This window comes from Oncorhynchus masou, unplaced genomic scaffold (assembly GCF_036934945.1).
Source record: "Oncorhynchus masou masou isolate Uvic2021 unplaced genomic scaffold, UVic_Omas_1.1 unplaced_scaffold_459, whole genome shotgun sequence".
NCBI classification, from domain to species: domain Eukaryota; kingdom Metazoa; phylum Chordata; class Actinopteri; order Salmoniformes; family Salmonidae; genus Oncorhynchus; species Oncorhynchus masou.
Genome location: NW_027010985.1, coordinates 583,611 through 609,680, shown reverse-complemented (window position 1 = coordinate 609,680; position 26,070 = coordinate 583,611). Strand labels below are relative to the sequence as shown.

Sequence of the window (26,070 nt, the reverse complement as noted above, 5' to 3'; positions counted from 1 at the left end):
TGAGGCTTTTATTTTTATTGCCAATCAAAAATTGGACATGGTTTATGAAATCATTGCAACCAAATGAAACATACTTTTCCCAACTATTTTTCGTCATGGGAAATTATATAGTTTTGCACTTGTACTTGCTAATAAATAAACATTTATTGACATCATATTCCATTGAATTAATATTAAATGTTGGTTATTTGGCGTCAAGAGAGCACAGCGCAGGGAAGAAAGCAGTGAGATATGCAACCTAGCGTCATATTTCTGCAAAACGTTCACTGCTAGCGTGCGCAGGGATCAAATCCCCCCCTCGGAGTCAGCCCCAGGTCTTCAGGCCTGAGCCCCCGAATGTTCTGTCTAGCGACGTCTCTGCTTCAACCCTGTCTGGACTAGAGGCATTATCTTAGGGTTGAAGTCAGCCTGTCTGGACTAGAGGCATTATCTTAGGGCTGAAGTAAACCTGTCACCCAGCCTGTCTGGACTAGAGGCATTATCTCAGGGCTGAAGTAAACCTGTCACCCAGCCTGTCTGGACTAGAGGCATTATCTTAGGGCTGAAGTAAACCTGTCACCCAGCCTGTCTGGACTAGAGGCATTATCTTAGGGCTGAAGTAAACCTGTCACCCAGCCTGTCTGGACTAGAGGCATTATCTTAGGGCTGAAGTAAACCTGTCACCCAGCCTGTCTGGACTAGAGGCATTATCTTAGGGTTGAAGTAAACCTGTCACCCAGCCTGTCTGGACTAGAGGCATTATCTTAGGGCTGAAGTAAACCTGTCACCCAGCCTGTCTGGACGAGAGGCATTATCTTAGGGCTGAAGTAAACCTGTCACCCAGCCTGTCTGGACGAGAGGCATTATCTCAGGGCTGAAGTAAACCTGTCACCCAGCCTGTCTGGACTAGAGGCATTATCTTAGGGTTGAAGTAAACCTGTCACCCAGCCTGTCTGGACTAGAGGCATTATCTCAGGGCTGAAGTAAACCTGTCACCCAGCCTGTCTGGACGAGAGGCATTATCAGAACTATATTCATCAAAGGAACTCATCAAAACAGTCAAACACTTTTACAGGTTTTTAATTATCATCTACAGCTAAAAGAAGAAACACTTAGGAAAACAATAAAATACATACAGATATGAACAAATGGGGCTCCTCCCAATACAATGTTAACTACGTAGCAGTTAAAGTCAGGTGGTCCGTGCAAAGCCCATGACAGAGCCATATAACAAATGGCTTATACATAGTCAAAAATATATCGCTAATACAGTCCCGCTATTGTCCAACCAGGCTGGATGGAGTCCCGCTATTGTCCAACCAGGCTGGATGGAGTCCCGCTATTGTCCAACCAGGCTGGAAGGAGCCCCCCCTTTGTCCAACCAGGCTGGATGGAGCCCCCCCTTTGTCCAACCAGGCTGGATGGAGTCCCGCTATTGTCCAACCAGGCTGGATGGAGTCCCGCTATTGTCCAACCAGTCTGGATGGAGTCCCGCTATTGTCCAACCAGGCTGGATGGAGTCCCGCTATTGTCCAACCAGGCTGGATGGAGTCCCGCTATTGTCCAACCAGGCTGGTTGGAGTCCCGCTATTGTCCAACCAGGCTGGATGGAGTCCCGCTATTGTCCAACCAGGCTGGTTGGAGTCCCGCTATTGTCCAACCAGGCTGGTTGGAGTCCCGCTATTGTCCAACCAGGCTGGATGGAGTCCCGCTATTGTCCAACCAGTCTGGATGGAGTCCCGCTATTGTCCAACCAGTCTGGATGGAGTCCCGCTATTGTCCAACCAGTCTGGATGGAGTCCCGCTATTGTCCAACCAGTCTGGATGGAGTCCCGCTATTGTCCAACCAGCCTGGTTGGAGTCCCGCTATTGTCCAACCAGGCTGGATGGAGTCCCGCTATTGTCCAACCAGGCTGGATGGAGTCCCGCTATTGGCCAACCAGTCTGGATGGAGTCCTGCTATTGGCCGACAGCTGTAGGTGGAGTGATCAGGCGGTCAGCGTGTCTGTAGGCTCGTTCCAGCAGGGTCTGGGCATCCTGGACCGGCCCTGATGTCTGGAGGGTCTTGGCGAGGCGACGCGCCGTGGTGACTGAGTGTCTGCTATGAACCAGACACACCATCTGCTCCTAGAAGGGGAGAGGACAGTTAGGAAGCACTATTTCATCTTACGTTGCTCAGAAGTTGCCAAACTGTTTCTCCTTCAAGATTTTACTCATTTTTTTGGACCCCTTCTTCCTCCCCCATTTCATTCCAGTTGGTAGTTTGTCTCGTCCGTACGTTGCAGTGATGGGACTCGGGAGAGGCGAAGGTCCAGAGCCATGCGTCCTCCGAAAAACGACCCTGCCAAGCCGCACTGCTTCTTGACACACTGCTCGCTTAACCCGGAAGCCAGCCGGAGGAACCAACGGGTGAGACGAGTCAGCGTGCACTGCGCCCGGCCCGCCACAAGGAGTCGCTAGAGCGCGATGGGACAAGGACATCCCGGGCCGGTCAAACCCTCCCCTAACCCGGACGACGCTGGGCCAATTGTGAGCTGTCTCTTATGTCTCCCGGTCACGGCCGGCTGCGGCACAGCCCGGGATCGAACTCGGGGCTGTAGTGACGCCTCTAGCACTGCAATGCTGCGCTACCCAGAAGGCCAAGATTGTATTTTTAAAATGACGTACACTACCGTTTTTTACAAAAATTAAAAAATCAAACTAAAAAATATATTAAATTAAAACTGGCAGCTTCATTAAATAGTACCAGCAAAACACCAGTGTCAACGTCAACAGTGAAGAGACGACTCCGGGATGCTGGCCTTCTAGGCAGAGTTCCTCTGTCCAGTCTCAACGTCAACAGTGAAGAGGAGACTCCGGGATGCTGGCCTTCTAGGCAGAGTTCCTCTGTCCAGTCTCAACGTCAACAGTGAAGAGGAGACTCTGGGATGCTGGCCTTCTAGGCAGAGTTCCTCTGTCCAGTCTCAACGTCAACAGTGAAGAGGAGACTCTGGGATGCTGGCCTTCTAGGCAGAGTTCCTCTGTCCAGTCTCAACGTCAACAGTGAAGAGGAGACTCTGGGATGCTGGCCTTCTAGGCAGAGTTCCTCTGTCCAGTCTCAACGTCAACAGTGAAGAGACGACTCCGGGATGCTGGCCTTCTCGGCAGAGTTCCTCTGTCCAGTCTCAACGTCAACAGTGAAGAGGAGACTCCGGGATGCTGGCCTTCTAGGCAGAGTTCCTCTGTCCAGTGTCTGTGTTCTTTTGCCCATCTTAATCTTTTCTTTTTATTGGCCAGTCTGAGATACGGCTTTTTCTTTGCAACTCTGCCTAGAAGGCCAGAATCCCAGAGTCGCCTCTTCACTGTTGATGTTGAGACTGGTGTTTTGTGGGTACTATTTAATGAAGCTGCCAGTTGAGGACTTCTGAGGCGTCTGTTTCTCAAACTAGACACTCTAATGTACTTGTCCTCTTGCTCAGTTTTGCACCGGGGCCTCCCACTACTCTTTCTATTCTGGTTAGAGCCAGTTTGCACTGTTCTGTGAAGGGAGTAGTACACAGCGATGTACGAGATCGTCAGTTTCTTGACAATTTATCGCATGGAATAGTCTTCATTTCTCAGAACAAGAATAGACTTACGAGTTTCAGAAGAAAGGTCTTTGTTTCTGCCCATTTTGAGCCTGTAATCGAATCCACATATGCTGATGCTCCAGATACTCAACTAAAGGCGGCCAGTGTTATTGCTTCTTTAAAATCAGAACAGTTTTCAACTGTGCTAACATAATTGCAAAAGGGTTTTCTAATGAAAAACCTGGATTAGCTAACACAACGTGCCATTGGAACACAGGAGTGATGGTTGCTAATAATGGGCCTCTGTACACCTATGTAGATATTCCATTAAAAATCAGCTGCTTCCAGCTACAATAGTCATTTACAACATTAACAATGTCTACACTGTATTTCTGATCAATTTAATGTTATTTTAATGGAGGGGAAAAGTGCTTTTCTTTCAAAAACAAGGCCGTTTCTAAGTGATACCAAACTTTTGAACGGTCGTGTTTCTGTCATAGACCTCCAGGTTATTCTGAGAGCTCTTAAATGGAAAACAATCTTCCCTGAAAGAGTCAGCAGAATGTCGTAGATGTGTCTGGCCACTTCCTCTTCGACAGAACTCAGATCACAGCTGCAATAAAACCACAGCTATGAAAACCTGAGGCTTCACGAGAACTGTTCATGGTTACCAGAATGCATGGAAACCTGTGTGTGTGTGTGTGTGTGTGTGTGTGTGTGTGTGTGTGTGTGTGTGTGTGTGTGTGTTATAGCTTGCTCGCTGACCTGTAAGGGCCTGTCTTTGCACTGAGGTACAGGTGGGAGACGCAGGACTCCTTGTTCTGACAACTGGAGGATCTGAAACAACATGGAGAAGAGAGAGTAGGGGGAGAAGAGGGGAGAGTAGGGGGAGAAGAGGGGAGAGTAGGGGGAGAAGAGGGGAGAGAAGAGGGGAGAGTAGGGGGAGAAGAGGGGAGAGTAGGGGGAGAAGAGGGGGAGAAGAGGGGAGAGAGTAGGGGGAGAAGAGGGGGAGAGAGTAGGGGGAGAAGAGGGGAGAAGAGGGGAGAGAAGAGGGGAGAGAGTAGGGGGAGAAGAGGGGAGAGTAGGGGGGAGAGTAGGGGGAGTAGAGGGGGAGAAGAGGGGGAGAAGAGGGGAGAGTAGGGGGAGAAGAGGGAGAGTAGGGGGGAGAAGAGGGGGGAGAAGAGGGGAGAGTAGGGGGAGAAGAGGGGAGAGTAGGGGGAGAAGAGGGGAGAGTAGGGGGAGAAGAGGGGAGAGTAGGGGGAGAAGAGGGGGAGAAGAGGGGAGAGTAGGGGGAGAAGAGGGGAGAGTAGGGGGAGAAGAGGGGAGAGTAGGGGGAGAAGAGGGGAGAGTAGGGGGAGAAGAGGGGAGAGTAGGGGGAGAAGAGGGGGAGAAGAGGGGAGAGAGTAGGGGGAGAAGAGGGGAGAGAGTAGGGGGAGAAGAGGGGAGAGGAGTAGGGGGAGAAGAGGGGAGAGTAGGGGGAGAAGAGGGGAGAGTAGGGGGAGTAGAGGGGGAGAAGAGGGGAGAGTAGGGGGGAGAAGAGGGGGAGAAGAGGGGAGAGTAGGGGGGAGAAGAGGGGAGAGTAGGGGGGAGAAGAGGGGAGAGTAGGGGGGAGAAGAGGGGAGAGTAGGGGGGAGAAGAGGGGGAGAAGAGGGGAGAGTAGGGGGAGAAGAGGGGAGAGTAGGGGGAGAAGAGGGGGAGAAGAGGGGAGAGTAGGGGGAGAAGAGGGGAGAGTAGGGGAGAAGAGGGGAGAGAAGAGGGGAGAGTAGGGGGAGAAGAGGGGAGAGTAGGGGGAGAAGAGGGGAGAGTAGGGGGAGAAGAGGGGAGAGTAGGGGAGAAGAGGGGAGAGTAGGGGGAGAAGAGGGGAGAGTAGGGGGAGAAGAGGGGAGAGTAGGGGGAGAAGAGGGGAGAGTAGGGGGAGAAGAGGGAGAAGAGGGGAGAGTAGGGGGAGAAGAGGGGAGAGTAGGGGGAGAAGAGGGGAGAGAGTAGGGGGAGAAGAGGGGAGAGTAGGGGGAGAAGAGGGGAGAGTAGGGGGAGAGTAGGGGGAGAAGAGGGGAGAGTAGGGGGAGAAGAGGGGAGAGTAGGGGGAGAAGAGGGGAGAGAAGAGGGGAGAGTAGGGGGAGAGTAGGGAGAGAAGAGGGGGAGAGTAGGGGGAGAGTAGGGAGAGAAGAGGGGAGAAGAGGGGAGAGAAGAGGGGAGAGTAGGGGGAGAAGAGGGGGAGAAGAGGGGGAGAAGAGGGGGAGAGTAGGGGGAGAAGAGGGGAGAGTAGGGGGAGAAGAGGGGAGAGTAGGGGGAGAAGAGGGGAGAGTAGGGGGAGAAGAGGGGGGAGAGTAGGGGGAGAGTAGGGGGGAGAGTAGGGGGAGAGTAGGGGGAGAGTAGGGGGAGAGTAGGGGGAGAGTAGGGGGAGAAGAGGGGAGAGAAGAGGGGAGAGAAGAGGGGAGAGTAGGGGGAGAAGAGGGGAGAGTAGGGGGAGAAGAGGGGAGAGTAGGGGGAGAAGAGGGGAGAGAAGAGGGGAGAGTAGGGGGAGAGTAGGGGGAGAGTAGGGGGAGAGTAGGGGGAGAAGAGGGAGAAGAGGGGAGAGAGTAGGGGGAGAAGAGGGGAGAGTAGGGGGAGAAGAGGGGAGAGTAGGGGGAGAAGAGGGGAGAGTAGGGGGAGAGTAGGGGGAGAAGAGGGGAGAAGAGGGGAGAAGAGGGGAGAGTAGGGGGAGAAGAGGGGAGAGAAGAGGGGAGAGTAGGGGGAGAGTAGGGGGAGAAGAGGGGAGAGAAGAGGGGAGAGTAGGGGGAGAAGAGGGGGGAGAAGAGGGGAGAGTAGAGGGGAGAGTAGGGGAGAGAAGAGGGGAGAGTAGAGGGGAGAAGAGGGGAGAGTAGGGGGAGAGTAGGGGAGAGAAGAGGGGAGAGAAGAGGGGAGAGTAGGGGGAGAGTAGGGGGAGAGTAGGGGGAGAGTAGGGGGAGAAGAGGGAGAGGAGAGGGGAGAGGAGAGGGGAGAGAAGAGGGGAGAGTAGGGGGAGAAGAGGGGAGAGTAGGGGGAGAGTAGGGGAGAGAAGAGGGGAGAGAAGAGGGGAGAGAAGAGGGGAGAGTAGGGGGAGAGTAGGGGGAGAAGAGGGGAGAGAAGAGGGGAGAGAAGAGGGGAGAGTAGGGGGAGAAGAGGGAGAAGAGGGGAGAGTAGGGGGAGAAGAGGGGAGAGTAGGGGAGAAGAGGGGGAGAAGAGGGGAGAAGAGGGGAGAGAAGAGGGGAGAGAAGGGGGAGAGCAGGGGGAGAAGAGGGGAGAGCAGGGGGAGAAGAGGGGAGAGCAGGGGGAGAAGAGGGGAGAGCAGAGGGGAGAGTAGGGGGAGAAGAGGGGAGAGAAGAGGGGAGAAAGAGGGGAGAAGAGGGGAGAGAAGAGGTGAGAGAAGAGGGGAGAGAAGAGGGGAGAGAAGAGGGGAGAGAAGAGGGGAGAGAAGGGGGAGAGAAGAGGGGAGAGAAGGGGGAGAAGAGGGGAGAGTAGGGGGAGAAGAGGGGAGAGTAGGGGGAGAAGAGGGGAGAGTAGGGGGAGAAGAGGGGAGAGTAGGGGGAGAAGAGGGGAGAGAAGAGGGGAGAGTAGGGGGAGAAGAGGGGAGAGCAGGGGGAGAAGAGGGGAGAGCAGGGGGAGAAGAGGGGAGAGTAGGGGGAGAAGAGGGGAGAGTAGGGGGAGAAGAGGGGAGAGAAGAGGGGAGAGAAGAGGGGAGAGAAGAGGGAGAGAAGAGGGGAGAGAAGAGGGGAGAGAAGGGGGAGAAGAGGGAGAGTAGGGGGAGAAGAGGGGAGAGTAGGGGGAGAAGAGGGGAGAGTAGGGGGAGAAGAGGGGAGAGTAGGGGGAGAAGAGGGGAGAGAAGAGGGGAGAGTAGGGGGAGAAGAGGGGAGAGCAGGGGGAGAAGAGGGGAGAGCAGGGGGAGAAGAGGGGAGAGCAGGGGGAGAAGAGGGGGAGAGCAGGGGGAGAAGAGGGGAGAGAAGAGGGGAGAGTAGGGGGAGAAGAGGGGAGAGTAGGGGGAGAAGAGGGGAGAAGAGGGGAGAGAAGAGGGGAGAAGAGGGGAGAGTAGGGGGAGAAGAGGGGAGAGTAGGGGGAGAAGAGGGGAGAGTAGAGGGGAGAGTAGGGGGAGAAGAGGGGAGAGTAGGGGGAGAAGAGGGAGAAGAGGGGAGAGAAGAGGGGAGAAGAAGGGGAGAGAAGAGGGAGAAGAGGGGAGAGTAGGGGGAGAAGAGGGGAGAGTAGGGGGAGAAGAGGGGAGAGTAGAGGGGAGAGTAGGGGGAGAAGAGGGGAGAGTAGGGGGAGAAGAGGGAGAAGAGGGGAGAGAAGAGGGGAGAAGAGGGGAGAGAAGAGGGGAGAAGAGGGGAGAGTAGGGGGAGAAGAGGGGAGAGTAGGGGGAGAAGAGGGGAGAGTAGGGGGGAGAAGAGGGGAGAAGAGGGGAGAGTAGGGGGAGAAGAGGGGAGAAGAGGGGGAGAAGAGGGGAGAAGAGGGGAGAAGAGGGGGAGAAGAGGGGAGAAGAGGGGAGAGTAGGGGGAGAGTAGGGGGAGGGGAGAGTAGGGGGAGAAGAGGGGAGAGTAGGGGAGAAGAGGGGAGAGTAGGGGGAGAAGAGGGGGAGAAGCGGGGAGAGAGTAGGGGAGAGTAGGGGAGAAGAGGGGAGAGAAGAGGGGGAGAAGGAGATAAACAGAAGGCTGAAATGACCTTTGACCAGGGCCCGTTCCCCACATAGTGTATTAGCCCAGGGCCCGTTCCCCACATAGTGTATTAGCCCAGGGCCCGTTCCCCACATAGTGTATTAGCCCAGGGCCCGTTCCCATTATAATGTATTAGCCCAGGGCCCGTTCCCCACATAGTGTATTAGCCCAGGGCCCGTTCCCCACATAGTGTATTAGCCCAGGGCCCGTTCCCCACATAGTGTATTAGCCCAGGGCCCGTTCCCATTATAGTGTATTAGCCCAGGGCCCGTTCCCATTATAGTGTATTAGCCCAGGGCCCGTTCCCATTATAGTGTATTAGCCCAGGGCCCGTTCCCTATATAGTGTATTAGACCAGGGCCCGTTCCCTATATAGTGTATTAGACCAGGGCCCCTTCCCTATATAGTGTATTAGACCAGGGCCCCTTCCCTATATAGTGTATTAGACCAGGGCCCCTTCCCTATATAGTGTATTAGACCAGGGCCCCTTCCCTATATAGTGTATTAGACCAGGGCCCCTTCCCTATATAGTGTATTAGACCAGGGCCCCTTCCCTATATAGTGTATTAGACCAGGGCCCCTTCCCTATATAGTGTATTAGACCAGGGCCCCTTCCCTATATAGTGTATTAGACCAGGGCCCCTTCCCTATATAGTGTATTAGACCAGGGCCCCTTCCCTATATAGTGTATTAGACCAGGGCCCGTTCCCTATATAGTGTATTAGACCAGGGCCCCTTCCCTATATCAAATCAAATTTTATTTGTCACATACACATGGTTAGCAGATGTTAATGCGAGTGTAGCGAAATGCTTATATAGTGTATTAAACCAGGGCCTGTTCCCTATATAGTGTATTAGACCAGGGCCTCTTCCCTATATAGTGTATTAGACCAGGGCCTGTTCCCTATATAGTGTATTAGACCAGGGCCTGTTCCCTATATAGTGTATTAGGCCAGGGCCTCTTCCCTATATAGTGTATTAGACCAGGGCCCGTTCCCCATATAGTGTATTAGACCAGGGCCCGTTCCCCATATAGTGTATTAGACCAGGGCCCGTTCCCTATATAGTGTATTAGACCAGGGCCCCGTTCCCTATATAGTGTATTAGACCAGGGCCCCTTCCCTATATAGTGTATTAGACCAGGGCCCATTCCTTATATAGTGCATTAGACCAGGGCCCCTTCCCTATATAGTGCATTAGACCAGGGCCCGTTCCCTATATAGTGTATTAGACCAGGGCCTGTTCCCTATATAGTGTATTAGACCAGGGCCTCTTCCCTATATAGTGTATTAGACCAGGGCCCGTTCCCCATATAGTGTATTAGACCAGGGCCCGTTCCCTATATAGTGTATTAGACCAGGGCCCCGTTCCCTATATAGTGTATTAGACCAGGGCCCCTTCCCTATATAGTGTATTAGACCAGGGCCCCTTCCCTATATAGTGTATTAGACCAGGGCCCATTCCTTATATAGTGCATTAGACCAGGGCCCCTTCCCTATATAGTGCATTAGACCAGGGCCCGTTCCCTATATAGTGTATTAGACCAGGGCCCGTTCCCTATATAGTGTATTAGACCAGGGCCCCTTCCCTATATAGTGTATTAGACCAGGGCCCGTTCCCTATATAGTGTATTAGACCAGGGCCTGTTCCCTATATAGTGTATTAGACCAGGGCCTCTTCCCTATATAGTGTATTAGACCAGGGCCCCTTCCCTATATAGTGTATTAGACCAGGGCCCCTTCCCTATATAGTGTATTAGACCAGGGCCCGTTCCCTATATAGTGTATTAGACCAGGGCCCCTTCCCTATATAGTGTATTAGACCAGGGCCTCTTCCCTATATAGTGTATTAGACCAGGGCCCGTTCCCTATATAGTGTATTAGACCAGGGCCCGTTCCCTATAGTGTATTAGACCAGGGCCTGTTCCCTATAGTGTATTAGACCAGGGCCCGTTCCCTATATAGTGTATTAGACCAGGGCCCCTTCCCTATATAGTGTATTAGACCAGGGCCCGTTCCCTATATAGTGTATTAGACCAGGGCCCGTTCCCTATATAGTGTATTAGACCAGGGCCTGTTCCCTATATAGTGTATTAGACCAGGGCCTCTTCCCTATATAGTGTATTAGACCAGGGCCTGTTCCCTATATAGTGTATTAGACCAGGGCCCGTTCCCTATATAGTGTATTAGACCAGGGCCTGTTCCCTATATAGTGTATTAGACCAGGGCCTGTTCCCTATATAGTGTATTAGACCAGGGCCTGTTCCCTATATAGTGTATTAGACCAGGGCCCCTTCCCTATATAGTGTATTAGCCTTTGACCAGAGCTTTTGGGCCCTGGGGAAAATATTGCAGTATCAATGAAAGAACCAACAATGAATGTCACAATGACCAGAGGCCTATGCTCAGACCAGATACCCAAATATGGGCTTAGTTCCTATTTTCTAGTCCTTCTATTTATTACAAAACCAAATGTAGGCCTTCTGAGAAGCCCGGCTGTGGGGAAAGGCCTACAGAACGGCCCGGCTGTGGGGAAAGGCCTACAGAACGGCCCGGCCGTGGGGAAAGGCCTACAGAACGGCCCGGCCGTGGGGAAAGGCCTACAGAACGGCCCGGCTGAGGGGAAAGGCCTACAGAACGGCCCGGCTGTGGGGAAAGGCCTACAGAACGGCCCGGCTGTGGGGAAAGGCCTACAGAACGGCCCGGCTGTGGGGAAAGGCCTACAGAACGGCCCGGCTGTGGGGAAAGGCCTACAGAACGGCCCGGCCCGGCTGTGGGGAAAGGCCTACAGAACGGCCCGGCCGTGGGGAAAGGCCTACAGAACGGCCCGGCTGTGGGGAAAGGCCTACAGAACGGCCCGGCCGTGGGGAAAGGCCTACAGAACGGCCCGGCCGTGGGGAAAGGCCTACAGAGCGGCCCGGCTGTGGGGAAAGGCCTACAGAACGGCCCGGCCGTGGGGAAAGGCCTACAGAGCGGCCCGGCTGTGGGGAAAGGCCTACAGAACGGCCCGGCTGTGGGGAAAGGCCTACAGAACGGCCCGGCTGTGGGGAAAGGCCTACAGAACGGCCCGGCCCGGCTGTGGGGAAAGGCCTACAGAACGGCCCGGCTGTGGGGAAAGGCCTACAGAACGGCCCGGCCCGGCTGTGGGGAAAGGCCTACAGAACGGCCCGGCCGTGGGGAAAGGCCTACAGAACGGCCCGGCTGTGGGGAAAGGCCTACAGAACGGCCCGGCCCGGCTGTGGGGAAAGGCCTACAGAACGGCCCGGCTGTGGGGAAAGGCCTACAGAACGGCCCGGCCGTGGGGAAAGGCCTACAGAACGGCCCGGCCCGGCTGTGGGGAAAGGCCTACAGAACGGCCCGGCCCGGCTGTGGGGAAAGGCCTACAGAACGGCCCGGCTGCGGGGAAAGGCCTACAGAACGGCCCGGCCGTGGGGAAAGGCCTACAGAACGGCCCGGCTGTGGGGAAAGGCCTACAGAACGGCCCGGCTGTGGGGAAAGGCCTACAGAACGGCCCGGCTGCGGGGAAAGGCCTACAGAACGGCCCGGCCGTGGGGAAAGGCCTACAGAACGGCCCGGCCGTGGGGAAAGGCCTACAGAACGGCCCGGCCGTGGGGAAAGGCCTACAGAACGGCCCGGCTGTGGGGAAAGGCCTACAGAACGGCCCGGCCCGGCTGTGGGGAAAGGCCTACAGAACGGCCCGGCTGTGGGGAAAGGCCTACAGAACGGCCCGGCCGTGGGGAAAGGCCTACAGAACGGCCCGGCTGTGGGGAAAGGCCTACAGAACGGCCCGGCCGTGGGGAAAGGCCTACAGAACGGCCCGGCTGTGGGGAAAGGCCTACAGAACGGCCCGGCCCGGCTGTGGGGAAAGGCCTACAGAACGGCCCGGCTGTGGGGAAAGGCCTACAGAACGGCCCGGCCGTGGGGAAAGGCCTACAGAACGGCCCGGCTGTGGGGAAAGGCCTACAGAACGGCCCGGCTGTGGGGAAAGGCCTACAGAACGGCCCGGCTGTGGGGAAAGGCCTACAGAACGGCCCGGCTGTGGGGAAAGGCCTACAGAGCGGCCCGGCTGTGGGGAAAGGCCTACAGAACGGCCCGGCTGCGGGGAAAGGCCTACAGAACGGCCCGGCCCGGCTGTGGGGAAAGGCCTACAGAGCGGCCCGGCTGTGGGGAAAGGCCTACAGAGCGGCCCGGCTGTGGGGAAAGGCCTACAGAACGGCCCGGCCCGGCTGTGGGGAAAGGCCTACAGAACGTCCCGGCTGTGGGGAAAGGCCTACAGAACGGCCCGGCCGTGGGGAAAGGCCTACAGAACGGCCCGGCCGTGGGGAAAGGCCTACAGAACGGCCCGGCTGTGGGGAAAGGCCTACAGAACGGCCCGGCTGTGGGGAAAGGCCTACAGAACGGCCCGGCCCGGCTGTGGGGAAAGGCCTACAGAACGGCCCGGCCCGGCTGTGGGGAAAGGCCTACAGAACGGCCCGGCCGTGGGGAAAGGCCTACAGAACGGCCCGGCCGTGGGGAAAGGCCTACAGAACGGCCCGGCTGTGGGGAAAGGCCTACAGAACGGCCCGGCCGTGGGGAAAGGCCTACAGAACGGCCCGGCCGTGGGGAAAGGCCTACAGAACGTCCCGGCCGTGGGGAAAGGCCTACAGAACGGCCCGGCTGTGGGGAAAGGCCTACAGAACGGCCCGGCTGTGGGGAAAGGCCTACAGAACGGCCCGGCCGTGGGGAAAGGCCTACAGAACGGCCCGGCCCGGCTGTGGGGAAAGGCCTACAGAACGGCCCGGCCCGGCTGTGGGGAAAGGCCTACAGAACGGCCCGGCTGCGGGGAAAGGCCTACAGAACGGCCCGGCCGTGGGGAAAGGCCTACAGAACGGCCCGGCTGTGGGGAAAGGCCTACAGAACGGCCCGGCTGTGGGGAAAGGCCTACAGAACGGCCCGGCTGTGGGGAAAGGCCTACAGAACGGCCCGGCCCGGCTGTGGGGAAAGGCCTACAGAACGGCCCGGCTGTGGGGAAAGGCCTACAGAACGGCCCGGCCGTGGGGAAAGGCCTACAGAACGGCCCGGCTGTGGGGAAAGGCCTACAGAACGGCCCGGCCGTGGGGAAAGGCCTACAGAACGGCCCGGCTGTGGGGAAAGGCCTACAGAACGGCCCGGCCCGGCTGTGGGGAAAGGCCTACAGAACGGCCCGGCTGTGGGGAAAGGCCTACAGAACGGCCCGGCCGTGGGGAAAGGCCTACAGAACGGCCTGTGGGGTGGGGAAAGGCCTACAGAACGGCCCGGCTGTGGGGAAAGGCCTACAGAACGGCCCGGCTGTGGGGAAAGGCCTACAGAACGGCCCGGCTGTGGGGAAAGGCCTACAGAACGGCCCGGCTGTGGGGAAAGGCCTACAGAACGGCCCGGCCGTGGGGAAAGGCCTACAGAACGGCCCGGCTGTGGGGAAAGGCCTACAGAACGGCCCGGCTGTGGGGAAAGGCCTACAGAACGGCCCGGCCGTGGGGAAAGGCCTACAGAGCGGCCCGGCTGTGGGGAAAGGCCTACAGAACGGCCCGGCCCGGCTGTGGGGAAAGGCCTACAGAACGTCCCGGCTGTGGGGAAAGGCCTACAGAACGGCCCGGCCGTGGGGAAAGGCCTACAGAACGGCCCGGCTGTGGGGAAAGGCCTACAGAACGGCCCGGCCCGGCTGTGGGGAAAGGCCTACAGAACGGCCCGGCCCGGCTGTGGGGAAAGGCCTACAGAACGGCCCGGCCGTGGGGAAAGGCCTACAGAACGGCCCGGCCGTGGGGAAAGGCCTACAGAACGGCCCGGCTGTGGGGAAAGGCCTACAGAACGGCCCGGCCGTGGGGAAAGGCCTACAGAACGGCCCGGCCGTGGGGAAAGGCCTACAGAACGTCCCGGCCGTGGGGAAAGGCCTACAGAACGTCCCGGCTGTGGGGAAAGGCCTACAGAACGGCCCGGCTGTGGGGAAAGGCCTACAGAACGACCCGGCCGTGGGGAAAGGCCTACAGAACGGCCCGGCTGTGGGGAAAGGCCTACAGAACGTCCTATGAGATATTTGAAGTAGTATTTGAGCCCAGGTCTGTCTTACCTGCTGGTTCCTCTCCTCCTGCTGCTCCAGTCGTTGTCGGAGGTTAAAACACTGGTGCTCCAGGGAGTCTCTCTCCTTCTCTAGCTGTTTTAGAGAGCCCACCACAGCACCCAGCTCCGCCTGGACACACAGTAGCAACATCAGACGAGATAACCACACACACACACACATATTTAACCACACACACACACACCCCTTCCAGTGTCTCACCACCAGCTTGTTGAGGATCTTCTTGCCAACGGCTGACTTCCTAGTCTCTTCCTGGTGTTGACGGGAAGAATAACTCATCATTTCCTGTTTCTGAATTGGGACTGGCAGTTGAGCCAGTTCAGACAGGAACCTGGAACCAGAATGCAGTCAACGTGGTTAGCCAAGAAAGACATCTTGCAGTAGGCTCAACTCGCTCAGCATGGGGCGGCAGGGTAGCCTAGTGGTTAGAGTGTTGGACTTGTAACCGAAATGTTGCTGGATCAAATCCCCGAGCTGACAAGGTACAAATCTGTTGTTCTGCCTTTGAACAAGGCAGTTAACCCACCGTTCCTGAATTTGTTCTTAACTGACTTGCCTAGTAAAATAAAAGGTTAAATAAAAAAATATACAGTGGGGAGAACAAGTATTTGATAACCTGCAAAATCGTCAGTGTTTCCTACTTACAAAGCATGAAGAGGTCTGTCATTTTTATCATAGGTACACTTCAACTGTGAGAGACGGAATCTAATACAAAAATCCAGAAAATCACATTGTATGATTTTTAAGTCATTAATTTGCATTTAGTAGGAAAACCTGCAAAATTAGCAGTGTATCAAATATTTGTTCTCCCCACTGTATTTTATTAAACTAGTCAAGTCAGTTAAGAACAAATTCTTCTTTAAAATGACTGCCTCGGAACAGTGGGGTTAACTGGTCTAGGAACAGTGGGGTTAACTGGTCTAGGAACAGTGGGTTGACTGGTCTAGGAACAGTGGGGTTAACTGGTCTAGGAACAGTGGGGTTAACTGGCCTAGTGGGGTTAACTGGTCTAGGAACAGTGGGGTTGACTGGCCTAGGAACAGTGGGTTGACTGGTCTAGGAACAGTGGGTTAACTGGCCTCGGAACAGTGGGGTTAACTGGCCTAGGAACAGTGGGTTAACTGGTCTAGGAACAGTGGGGTTAACTGGTCTAGGAACAGTGGGTTGACTGGTCTAGGAACAGTGGGTTGACTGGTCTAGGAACAGTGGGGTTAACTGGTCTAGGAACAGTGGGTTGACTGGTCTAGGAACAGTGGGTTAACTGGCCTCGGAACAGTGGGGTTAACTGGCCTAGGAACAGTGGGTTAACTGGTCTAGGAACAGTGGGGTTAACTGGCCTAGGAACAGTGGGGTTAACTGGCCTAGGAACAGTGGGTTAACTGGCCTAGTGGGGTTAACTGGCCTAGTGGGGTTAACTGGCCTAGGAACAGTGGGGTTAACTGGCCTAGGAACAGTGGGGTTAACTGGCCTAGTGGGGTTAACTGGCCTAGTGGGGTTAACTGGCCTAGTGGGGTTAACTGGCCTAGTGGGGTTAACTGGCCTAGTGGGGTTAACTGGCCTAGTGGGGTTAACTGGCCTAGTGGGGTTAACTGGCCTAGTGGGGTTAACTGGCCTAGGAACAGTGGGGTTAACTGGCCTAGGAACAGTGGGTTGACTGGTCTAGGAACAGTGGGTTGACTGGTCTAGGAACAGTGGGTTGACTGGTCTAGGAACAGTGGGGTTGACTGGTCTAGGAACAGTGGGGTTAACTGGTCTAGGAACAGTGGGGTTAACTGGCCTAGGAACAGTGGGTTAACTGGCCTAGGAACAGTGGGTTAACTGGTCTAGGAACAGTGGGTTAACTGGCCTAGGAACAGTGGGTTAACTGGCCTAGGAACAGTGGGTTAACTGCCTTGTTCAGGGGCAGAATGACAGATTTTTACCTTGTCACCTCGAGGAACCGATCCAGCAACCTCTTGGCCCAACCCACTGGCCCAACCCTCCAACCACTAGGCTACCTGCCACGCTGATCCTCAACATTAAGGTCCCTCAATAGGGAGGTGGTCACAGACCTGGCCGTGTGGTGCCAGGACAACAACCTCTCAATGTGAGCAAGACAAAGGAGCTGATCGTGGACTACGGGAAGAGGGCTGAACAGGCCCCCATTAACATAGACGGGGCTGAACACGCCCCCATTAACATAGAAGGGGCTGAACAGGCCCCCATTAACATAGACGGGGCTGAACACGCCCCCATTAACATAGACGGGGCTGAACAGGCCCCCATTAACATAGACGGGGCTGAACACGCCCCCATTAACATAGAAGGGGCTGAACAGGCCCCCATTAACATAGACGGGGCTGAACACGCCCCCATTAACATAGACGGGGCTGAACACGCCCCCATTAACATAGACGGGGCTGAACACGCCCCCATTAACATAGACGGGGCTGAACACGCCCCCATTAACATAGACGGGGCTGAACACGCCCCCATTAACATAGACGGGGCTGAACACGCCCCCATTAACATCGACGGGGCTGAACACGCCCCCATTAACATAGACGGGGCTGAACAGGCCCCCTATTAACATCGAAACAGGCCCCCATTAACATCGACGGGGCTGAACAGGCCCCCATTAACATCGACGGGGCTGAACACGCCCCCATTAACATCGACGGGGCTGAACACGCCCCCATTAACATCGACGGGGCTGAACAGGCCCCCATTAACATCGACGGGGCTGAACAGGCCCCCTATTAACATCGACGGGGCTGAACAGGCCCCCTATTAACATCGACGGGGCTGAACACGCCCCCATTAACATAGACGGGGCTGAACACGCCCCCATTAACATAGACGGGGCTGAACACGCCCCCATTAACATAGACGGGGCTGAACACGCCCCCATTAACATCGACGGGGCTGAACAGGCCCCCATTAACATCGACGGGGCTGAACACGCCCCCATTAACATCGACGGGGCTGAACACGCCCCCATTAACATAGACGGGGCTGAACAGGCCCTCATTAACATCGACGGGGCTGAACAGGCCCCCATTAACATAGAAGGGGCTGAACAGGCCCCCATTAACATAGAAGGGGCTGAACACGCCCCCATTAACATAGACGGGGCTGAACACGCCCCCATTAACATAGACGGGGCTGAACACGCCCCCATTAACATCGACGGGGCTGAACACGCCCCCGTTAACATAGACGGGGCTGAACACGCCCCCATTGACATCGACGGGGCTGAACACGCCCCCATTGACATCGACGGGGCTGAAGTGGAACGGGTCAAGTCCACATTACCAACGACCTATCGAAGGTAGGCCTGACCACCGACAAAACAATGAGACAGCCTATAGGGAGGAGGTTAGAGACCTGGCAGTGTGTTGCCAGGACAACAAACTCTCAATGTGAGCAAGACAAAGGAGCTGATTGTGGACTACAGGAAAAGGCCCCCATTAACATCAACGAGGCTGTAGTGGAGCAGCCCACTCCTGAGGAGTATCAAATAGTTGTTAGAGCTGTCCCTAAAGGTGCTATTCTTCTGAGAGAGCTTCAAGTTACTTGGTGTCCACATCACCAACGAACTATCATGGTCCAAACACACCAAGACAGTTGTGAAGAGGGCAGGACGACACCTTTTCCCCTCAGGAGACTGAAAAGACTTGGCATGGGTCCCCAGATCCTCAAAAAGTCCAACAGCTGCACCATCATGTTACTTTTTTAATTTAGTAAATATTTTCTTAACTACTTCTTGAACTGTTGTTGGTTAAGGGCTTGTAAGTAAGCATTTCACTGTGAGGTCTACTACACCTGTTGTATTCAGCATTTCACTGTGAGGTCTACTACACCTGTTGTATTCAGCATTTCACTGTGAGGTCTACCTACACCTGTTGTATTCAGCATTTCACTGTGAGGTCTACTACACCTGTTGTATTCAGCATTTCACTGTGAGGTCTACCTACACCTGTTGTATTCAGCATTTCACTGTGAGGTCTACCTACACCTGTTGTATTCAGCATTTCACTGTGAGGTCTACCTACACCTGTTGTATTCAGCATTTCACTGTGAGGTCTACCTACACCTGTTGTATTCAGCATTTCACTGTGAGGTCTACCTACACCTGTTGTATTCAGCATTTCACTGTGAGGTCTACCTACACCTGTTGTATTTAGCTTTTCACAGTAATGTCTACACCTGTTGTATTTAGCTTTTCACAGTAAGGTCTACCTACACCTGTTGTATTTAGCTTTTCACAGTAAGGTCTACACCGGTTGTATTTAGCTTTTCACAGTGAGGTCTACTACACCTGTTGTATTTGGCTTTTCACAGTAAGGTCTACTACACCTGTTGTATTCAGCATTTCACAGTAAGGTCTACCTACACCTGTTGTATACAGCTTTTCACAGTAAGGTCTACACCGGTTGTATTTAGCTTTTCACAGTGAGGTCTACTACACCTGTTGTATTTGGCTTTTCACAGTAAGGTCTACCTACACCTGTTGTATACAGCTTTTCACAGTAAGGTCTACACCGGTTGTATTTAGCTTTTCACAGTGAGGTCTACTACACCTGTTGTATTTGGCTTTTCACAGTAAGGTCTACCTACACCTGTTGTATTTAGCTTTTCACAGTAAGGTCTACTACACCTGTTGTATTTAGCTTTTCACAGTAAGGTCTACCTACACCTGTTGTATTTAGCTTTTCACAGTAAGGTCTACCTACACCTGTTGTATTTAGCTTTTCACAGTAAGGTCTACCTACACCTGTTGTATACAGCTTTTCACAGTAAGGTCTACCTACACCTGTTGTATTCAGCATTTCACTGTAAGGTCTACTACACCTGTTGTATTCGGCTTTTCACTGTGAGGTCTACTACACCTGTTGTATACAGCTTTTCACAGTAAGGTCTACCTACACCTGTTGTATTCAGCATTTCACTGTGAGGTCTACTACACCTGTTGTATTCAGCATTTCACTGTAAGGTCTACTACACCTGTTGTATTCGGCTTTTCACTGTGAGGTCTACTACACCTGTTGTATTCAGCATTTCACAGTAAGGTCTACCTACACCTGTTGTATTCAGCATTTCACTGTGAGGTCTACTACACCTGTTGTATTCAGCATTTCACTGTGAGGTCTACTACACCTGTTGTATTCAGCATTTCACTGTGAGGTCTACTACACCTGTTGTATTCAGCATTTCACAGTAAGGTCTACTACACCTGTTGTATTTGGCTTTTCACAGTAAGGTCTACTACACCTGTTGTATACAGCTTTTCACAGTAAGGTCTACCTACACCTGTTGTATTTAGCTTTTCACAGTAAGGTCTACCTACACCTGTTGTATACAGCTTTTCACAGTAAGGTCTACTACACCTGTTGTATTCGGCTTTTCACTGTGAGGTCTACTACACCTGTTGTATTCAGCTTTTCACAGTAAGGTCTACCTACACCTGTTGTATTTAGCTTTTCACAGTAAGGTCTACCTACACCTGTTGTATTTAGCTTTTCACAGTAAGGTCTACCTACACCTGTTGTATTTAGCTTTTCACAGTAAGGTCTACCTACACCTGTTGTATTCAGCACATGTGCCAAATAAATCGATTTGTTCAGAAGACTGTTGCGGCACAGAAACCACTACTAAAGGACACAGATAAGAGACTTGCTTGGGCCAAGAAACACGAGCAATGGACATAAGACCGATGGAAATCTGTCCTTTGGTCTGATGAGTCCAAATTAGAGATTTTTGGTTCCAACCGTTCGTGTCTTTGTGAGACGCATTGTAGGTGAACGGATGATCTCCGCATGTGTGTTTCCCACCGCGAAGCATGGAGGAGGTGTGTGTTTCCCACCGTGAAGCATGGAGGAGGTGTTATGGTGTGGGGGTGATTTGCTGGTGACACAGTGATTTATTTAGATTTCAAGGCACACTTAACAAGCATGGTTACCACAGCATTCTGCAGCGATATGCCATCCCATCTGGTTTGCGCTTAGTGGGACTATCATTCATTTTTCAACAGGACAATGACACAACACACCTCCAGGCTGTGTGAGGGCTATTTGACAAAGAAGTAGAGTGATGGAGTGCTGCATCAGATGACCCGGCCTCTACAATCGCCAGACCTCAACCCAACTGAGATGTTTTGGGATGAGTTGAACCTCAGAGTGAAGGAAAAGCAGTCAAAAAAAGCAAGTGCTCAGCATATGTGGGAACTCCTTCAAGACTGTTGGAAAAGCATTCCAGGTGAAGCTGGTTGAGAGAATGCCAAGAGTGTCCAAAACTGTCATCAAGGCAAAGGGTGGCCACTTTGAAGAATCTCAAATATAAAATATACTTAGATTTGTTTAATACTTTTTTGGTTACTACATGACTCCATATATGTTATTTCATAGTTTTGAGGTCTTCACTATTATTATACAATGTAGAAAATAGTAAAAATAAAATAAAGAAAAACTCTGGAAGGTGGAGTGTTCTGTTCCCTCACCTGTTTTTCACAATGTTCAGATGTTTCTGCGATTCCTCTTTCTTAGTCCGTCTTCCGGCCAGAACAGACCTGAGGGAGCGAGAAAAGGAGAGAGAAACAGAGAGAGGGTTAAAAATGAATCAGTTAGTAAAAACAACCCAGGGAAACCTTAAACCAGGGCTATTCAAGTGTCAGTTCGACGATGGGCCAGTGGCCATGTTACAGCGCCTCTGTTTTCCGAGATGAACAGTGTCTGAGATTCAGGCGACTTCCTGGGTGTCACAGTACAGACAGGCCCAGTCAAGAACCATGGAGGACGTTACAGTACAGACAGGCCCAGTCAAGAACCATGATGGAGGACGTTACAGTACAGACAGGCCCAGTCAAGAACCATGATGGAGGAGGACGTTACAGTACAGACAGGCCCAGTCAAGAACCATGATGGAGGAGGACGTTACAGTACAGACAGGCCCAGTCAAGAACCATGATGGAGGACGTTACAGTATAGACAGGCCCAGTCAAGAACCATGGAGGACGTTACAGTATAGACAGGCCCAGTCAAGAACCATGATGGAGGACGTTACAGTATAGACCGGCCCAGTCAAGAACCATGATGGAGGACGTTACAGTACAGACAGGCCCAGTCAAGAACCATGATGGAGGACGTTACAGTACAGACAGGCCCAGTCAAGAACCATGGAGGACGTTACAGTATAGACAGGCCCAGTCAAGAACCATGATGGAGGACGTCACAGTACAGACAGGCCCAGTCAAGAACCATGATGGAGGACGTCACAGTACAGACAGGCCCAGTCAAGAACCATGATGGAGGACGTTACAGTACAGACAGGCCCAGTCAAGAACCATGATGGAGGACGTTACAGTACAGACAGGCCCAGTCAAGAACCATGGAGGACGTTACAGTACAGACCGGCCCAGTCAAGAACCATGATGGAGGACGTCACAGTACAGACAGGCCCAGTCAAGAACCATGATGGAGGACGTTACAGTATAGACAGGCCCAGTCAAGAACCATGATGGAGGACGTTACAGTATAGACAGGCCCAGTCAAGAACCATGATGGAAGACGTCACAGTATAGACAGGCCCAGTCAAGAACCATGATGGAGGACGTTACAGTATAGACAGGCCCAGTCAAGAACCATGGAGGACGTTACAGTACAGACAGGCCCAGTCAAGAACCATGATGGAGGAGGACGTTACAGTATAGACAGGCCCAGTCAAGAACCATGATGGAGGAGGACGTTACAGTATAGACAGGCCCAGTCAAGAACCATGATGGAGGAGGACGTTACAGTATAGACAGGCCCAGTCGAGAACCATGATGGAGGAGGACGTTACAGTATAGACAGGCCCAGTCAAGAACCATGATGGAGGAGGACGTTACAGTATAGACAGGCCCAGTCAAGAACCATGATGGAGGAGGACGTTACAGTATAGACAGGCCCAGTCAAGAACCATGATGGAGGAGGACGTCACAGTATAGACAGGCCCAGTCAAGAACCATGATGGAGGACGTTACAGTATAGACAGGCCCAGTCAAGAACCATGATGGAGGACGTTACAGTATAGACAGGCCCAGTCAAGAACCATGATGGAGGACGTTACAGTATAGACAGGCCCAGTCAAGAACCATGATGGAGGACGTTACAGTATAGACAGGCCCAGTCAAGAACCATGATGGAGGACGTTACAGTATAGACAGGCCCAGTCAAGAACCATGATGGAGGACGTTACAGTATAGACAGGCCCAGTCAAGAACCATGATGGAGGACATTACAGTATAGACAGGCCCAGTCAAGAACCATGATGGAGGACGTTACAGTATAGACAGGCCCAGTCAAGAACCATGATGGAGGACGTTACAGTATAGACAGGCCCAGTCAAGAACCATGATGGAGGACGTTACAGTATAGACAGGCCCAGTCAAGAACCATGATGGAGGATGTTACTCACAGTATAGACAGTCCCAGTATGTTGTCTAGAGCCGTAATGGAGGACTTGGTCAGCGGTTTCCACTTCTCCTGACCTTTCAGCTTCCTGGGACTTGCAACTGTGCCACCTTTCTTCTTCTTCTGTGGTTTTGGCTGAGGGATCTGGCTGCTGGTTCCTGGCTGGGGCTCCTCCTAAAGAGGGTACATGCAGACAGAATGAGGTGATGAAAACAAAAAGGAGAACCGTATCCTCTTAGAGGTTTAATTCTTCAGAACTTTCTCACCCGAGATACTCTCCGTTGACGTGTCTTTATACCGGGCTTATTTGGCTTCTCGCCTGTCTTCTTGCCTTTAGGTGCCTTGGAGGAGGCGCGTTCCGATCCCCGGACAGGCTTCATTTTTTAACTAGGAAAAAGAGACAGACAGCTAATCAAGGCATACACGGGAAAAATAACATAGCCGCTAAATATATAATGATATACAATCTGAAAGCTAACTAACATGAGCACCTCCTAGACGAAACACGGATGTAGTTTGTTTTGTCAACAACAGCAAGCGAAATACCTTTTTAAATTATTAAAACAACAACATTTTATACACAAGGCGATTTAGTAGAACAGTTTAGAGGTGCAATTTATCGTTGCAGTTAAGGTCCAATGTCGGAGAATAACAATAGTTAAAACACTTCAAACAAACGTTTGTAACTTGACTTACCAGTTACGCGGTAAATTTCTTTCAAACATTTGTTTGTAATCATTGCGCATGCGTTATGAGCGGCAAGTCGGCCACTCCAGGCGGCCATGATGGAAAGGGCAATGAGGGCACTCCTCATAGAAGATGATAGGGGCCTCTAGTGGCCAAAAGGCAGCGTTCTTCTTCTCCTAAGCACAATTTACAAGTATGGCTCTCTGGCCTCTCCATGTTTCCCCAGCCAACACCACTCCCAATCCAAACCCCCTGAAACTGCTTTCTTAATTCAATGCACTTCTTCAAGAGGAAGTGAGTTCCAGGTGCATTCCATTCCATTCGTCAGTGGGCAGCGCCATTGAGGGCTTTCACCATTTTAAATGTATAAAACTGGGTGGGACTAAACTGGGTGGGACTTTCAACTTCATTGGCTGATCCCTCCTGGTGACCCTTTTGGAGTCGTGTCCAACTGGGTCATCAGGAGGCGTCAGCCAATCGTGAAGAAGAAAATGGACAACTTCGAAAGGAAGAATGCCTCAATGGCACAGCCATGGTGTCACAAAATATATATATATATATTGTCACAGGTGCAGTGAAATGTGTTGTTTTACAGGGTCAGACATAGTACTATGATAGGTGCTGTTTTACAGGGTGGTCCTGTTCCAGAGGACAGTTGGTGCTGTTCCAGGGGACAGTTGGTGCTGTTCCAGGGGACAGTTGGTCCTGTTCCAGAGGACAGTTGGTCCTGTTCCAGAGGACAGTTGGTGCTGTTCCAGAGGACAGTTGGTCCTGTTCCAGAGGACAGTTGGTGCTGTTCCAGAGGACAGTTGGTGCTGTTCCAGAGGACAGTTGGTGCTGTTCCAGGGGACTGAGAAGACAGTTGGTCCTGTTCCAGAGGACAGTTGGTGCTGTTCCAGGGGACAGTTGGTCCTGTTCCAGAGGACAGTTGGTGCTGTTCCAGAGGACAGTTGGTCCTGTTCCAGAGGACAGTTGGTCCTGTTCCAGAGGACAGCTGGTGCTGTTCCAGAGGACAGTTGGTCCTGTTCCAGAGGACAGTTGATCCTGTTCCAGGGGACAGTTGGTCCTGTTCCAGAGGACAGTTGGTGCTGTTCCAGGGGACTGAGAGGACAGTTGGTCCTGTTCCAGGGGACTGAGAGGACAGTTGGTCCTGTTCCAGAGGACAGTTGGTGCTGTTCCAGGGGACAGTTGGTCCTGTTCCAGGGGACTGAGAGGACAGTTGGTCCTGTTCCAGAGGACAGTTGGTGCTGTTCCAGAGGACAGTTGGTGCTGTTCCAGAGGACAGTTGGTCCTGTTCCAGGGGACTGAGAGGACAGTTGGTCCTGTTCCAGAGGACAGTTGGTCCTGTTCCAGGGGACTGAGAGGACAGTTGGTCCTGTTCCAGAGGACAGTTGGTGCTGTTCCAGAGGACAGTTGGTCCTGTTCCAGAGGACAGTTGGTGCTGTTCCAGAGGACAGTTGGTCCTGTTCCAGAGGACAGTTGGTCCTGTTCCAGAGGACAGTTGGTCCTGTTCCAGAGGACAGTTGGTCCTGTTCCAGAGGACAGTTGATCCTGTTCCAGAGGACAGTTGGTCCTGTTCCAGAGGACAGTTGGTCCTGTTCCAGAGGACAGTTGATCCTGTTCCAGAGGACAGTTGGTGCTGTTCCAGGGGACTGAGAGGACAGTTGGTGCTGTTCCAGAGGACACACGGTCCTGTTCCAGAGGACAGTTGGTCCTGTTCCAGGGGACTGAGAGGACAGTTGGTGCTGTTCCAGGGGACTGAGAGGACAGTTGGTGCTGTTCCAGGGGACTGAGGGGTTTAGCTATATAATATACTGGTTAGATGGGTTTAGCTATATAATATACTGGTTAGATGGGGTTTAGCTATATAATATACTGGTTAGATGGAGTTTAGCTATATAATATACTGGTTAGATGGGGTTTAGCTATATAATATACTGGTTAGATGGGTTTAGCTATATAATATAATGGTTAGATGGGGTTTAGCTATATAATATACTGGTTAGATGGGGTTTAGCTATATAATATACTGGTTAGATGGGTTTAGCTATATAATATACTGGTTAGATGGGTTTAGCTATATAATATACTGGTTAGATGGGGTTTAGCTATATAATATACTGGTTAGATGGGGTTTAGCTATATAATATAATATACTGGTTAGATGGGGTTTAGCTATATAATATACTGGTTAGATGGGGTTTAGCTATATAATATAATATACTGGTTAGATGGGGTTTAGCTATATAATCTACTGGTTAGATGGGTTTAGCTATATAATATAATGGTTAGATGGGGTTTAGCTATATATTATACTGGTTAGATGGGGTTTAGCTATATAATATACTGGTTAGATGGGGTTTAGCTATATAATATACTGGTTAGATGGGGTTTAGCTATATAATCTAAAATACTGGTTAGATGGGGTTTAGCTATATAATATACTGGTTAGATGGAGTTTAGCTATATATTATACTGGTTAGATGGGTTTAGCTATATAATATACTGGTTAGATGGGTTTAGCTATATATTATACTGGTTAGATGGGTTTAGCTATATATTATACTGGTTAGATGGGGTTTAGCTATATATTATACTGGTTAGATGGGGTTTAGCTATATAATATACTGGTTAGATGGGGTTTAGCTATATAATCTAATATACTGGTTAGAT

General features: G+C 52.4%; 1 protein-coding gene across 3 annotated transcripts; it reads right to left on the bottom strand.

Annotated features, from left to right (window-relative positions):
* Nucleotides 1–23,730, bottom strand: LOC135535184 (centromere protein Q-like). Of its 3 annotated transcripts, none has more exons than XM_064961886.1 (8): nt 23,407–23,730; nt 22,977–23,097; nt 22,715–22,884; nt 20,760–20,828; nt 14,483–14,612; nt 14,273–14,392; nt 4,293–4,364; nt 1–2,106 (listed from the first exon to the last, which is right to left on the bottom strand). In XM_064961886.1, the coding sequence occupies exons 2-8, from the start codon at nt 23,088–23,090 to the stop codon at nt 1,939–1,941; spliced, it is 843 nt and encodes a 280-aa protein (XP_064817958.1). In that variant the 5' UTR covers nt 23,091–23,097; nt 23,407–23,730; the 3' UTR covers nt 1–1,938. The 3 variants fall into 3 exon arrangements, with proteins under 3 accessions (XP_064817958.1, XP_064817959.1, XP_064817960.1); XM_064961887.1 differs by lacking the exon at nt 23,407–23,730 and adding an exon at nt 23,257–23,383; XM_064961888.1 differs by lacking the exon at nt 1–2,106 and adding an exon at nt 3,343–4,140 and having other exon boundaries at nt 23,407–23,729.
* Nucleotides 23,731–26,070: the final 2,340 nt, after the last annotated feature.

What these genes read in the sequence shown, in the direction of transcription:
- LOC135535184 (XM_064961886.1), bottom strand. Translation starts at nt 23,090, where the DNA reads ATGAAGCCTGTCCGGGGATCGGAACGCGCCTCCTCCAAGGCACCTAAA. An exon ending in GTCAACGGAGAGTATCTCGG is followed by an intron (nt 22,885 to 22,976) that starts GTGAGAAAGTTC and finishes TACCCTCTTTAG; the next exon opens with GAGGAGCCCCAGCCAGGAAC. An exon ending in CTGAACATTGTGAAAAACAG is followed by an intron (nt 14,613 to 20,759) that starts GTGAGGGAACAG and finishes TTCTGGTTCCAG; the next exon opens with GTTCCTGTCTGAACTGGCTC.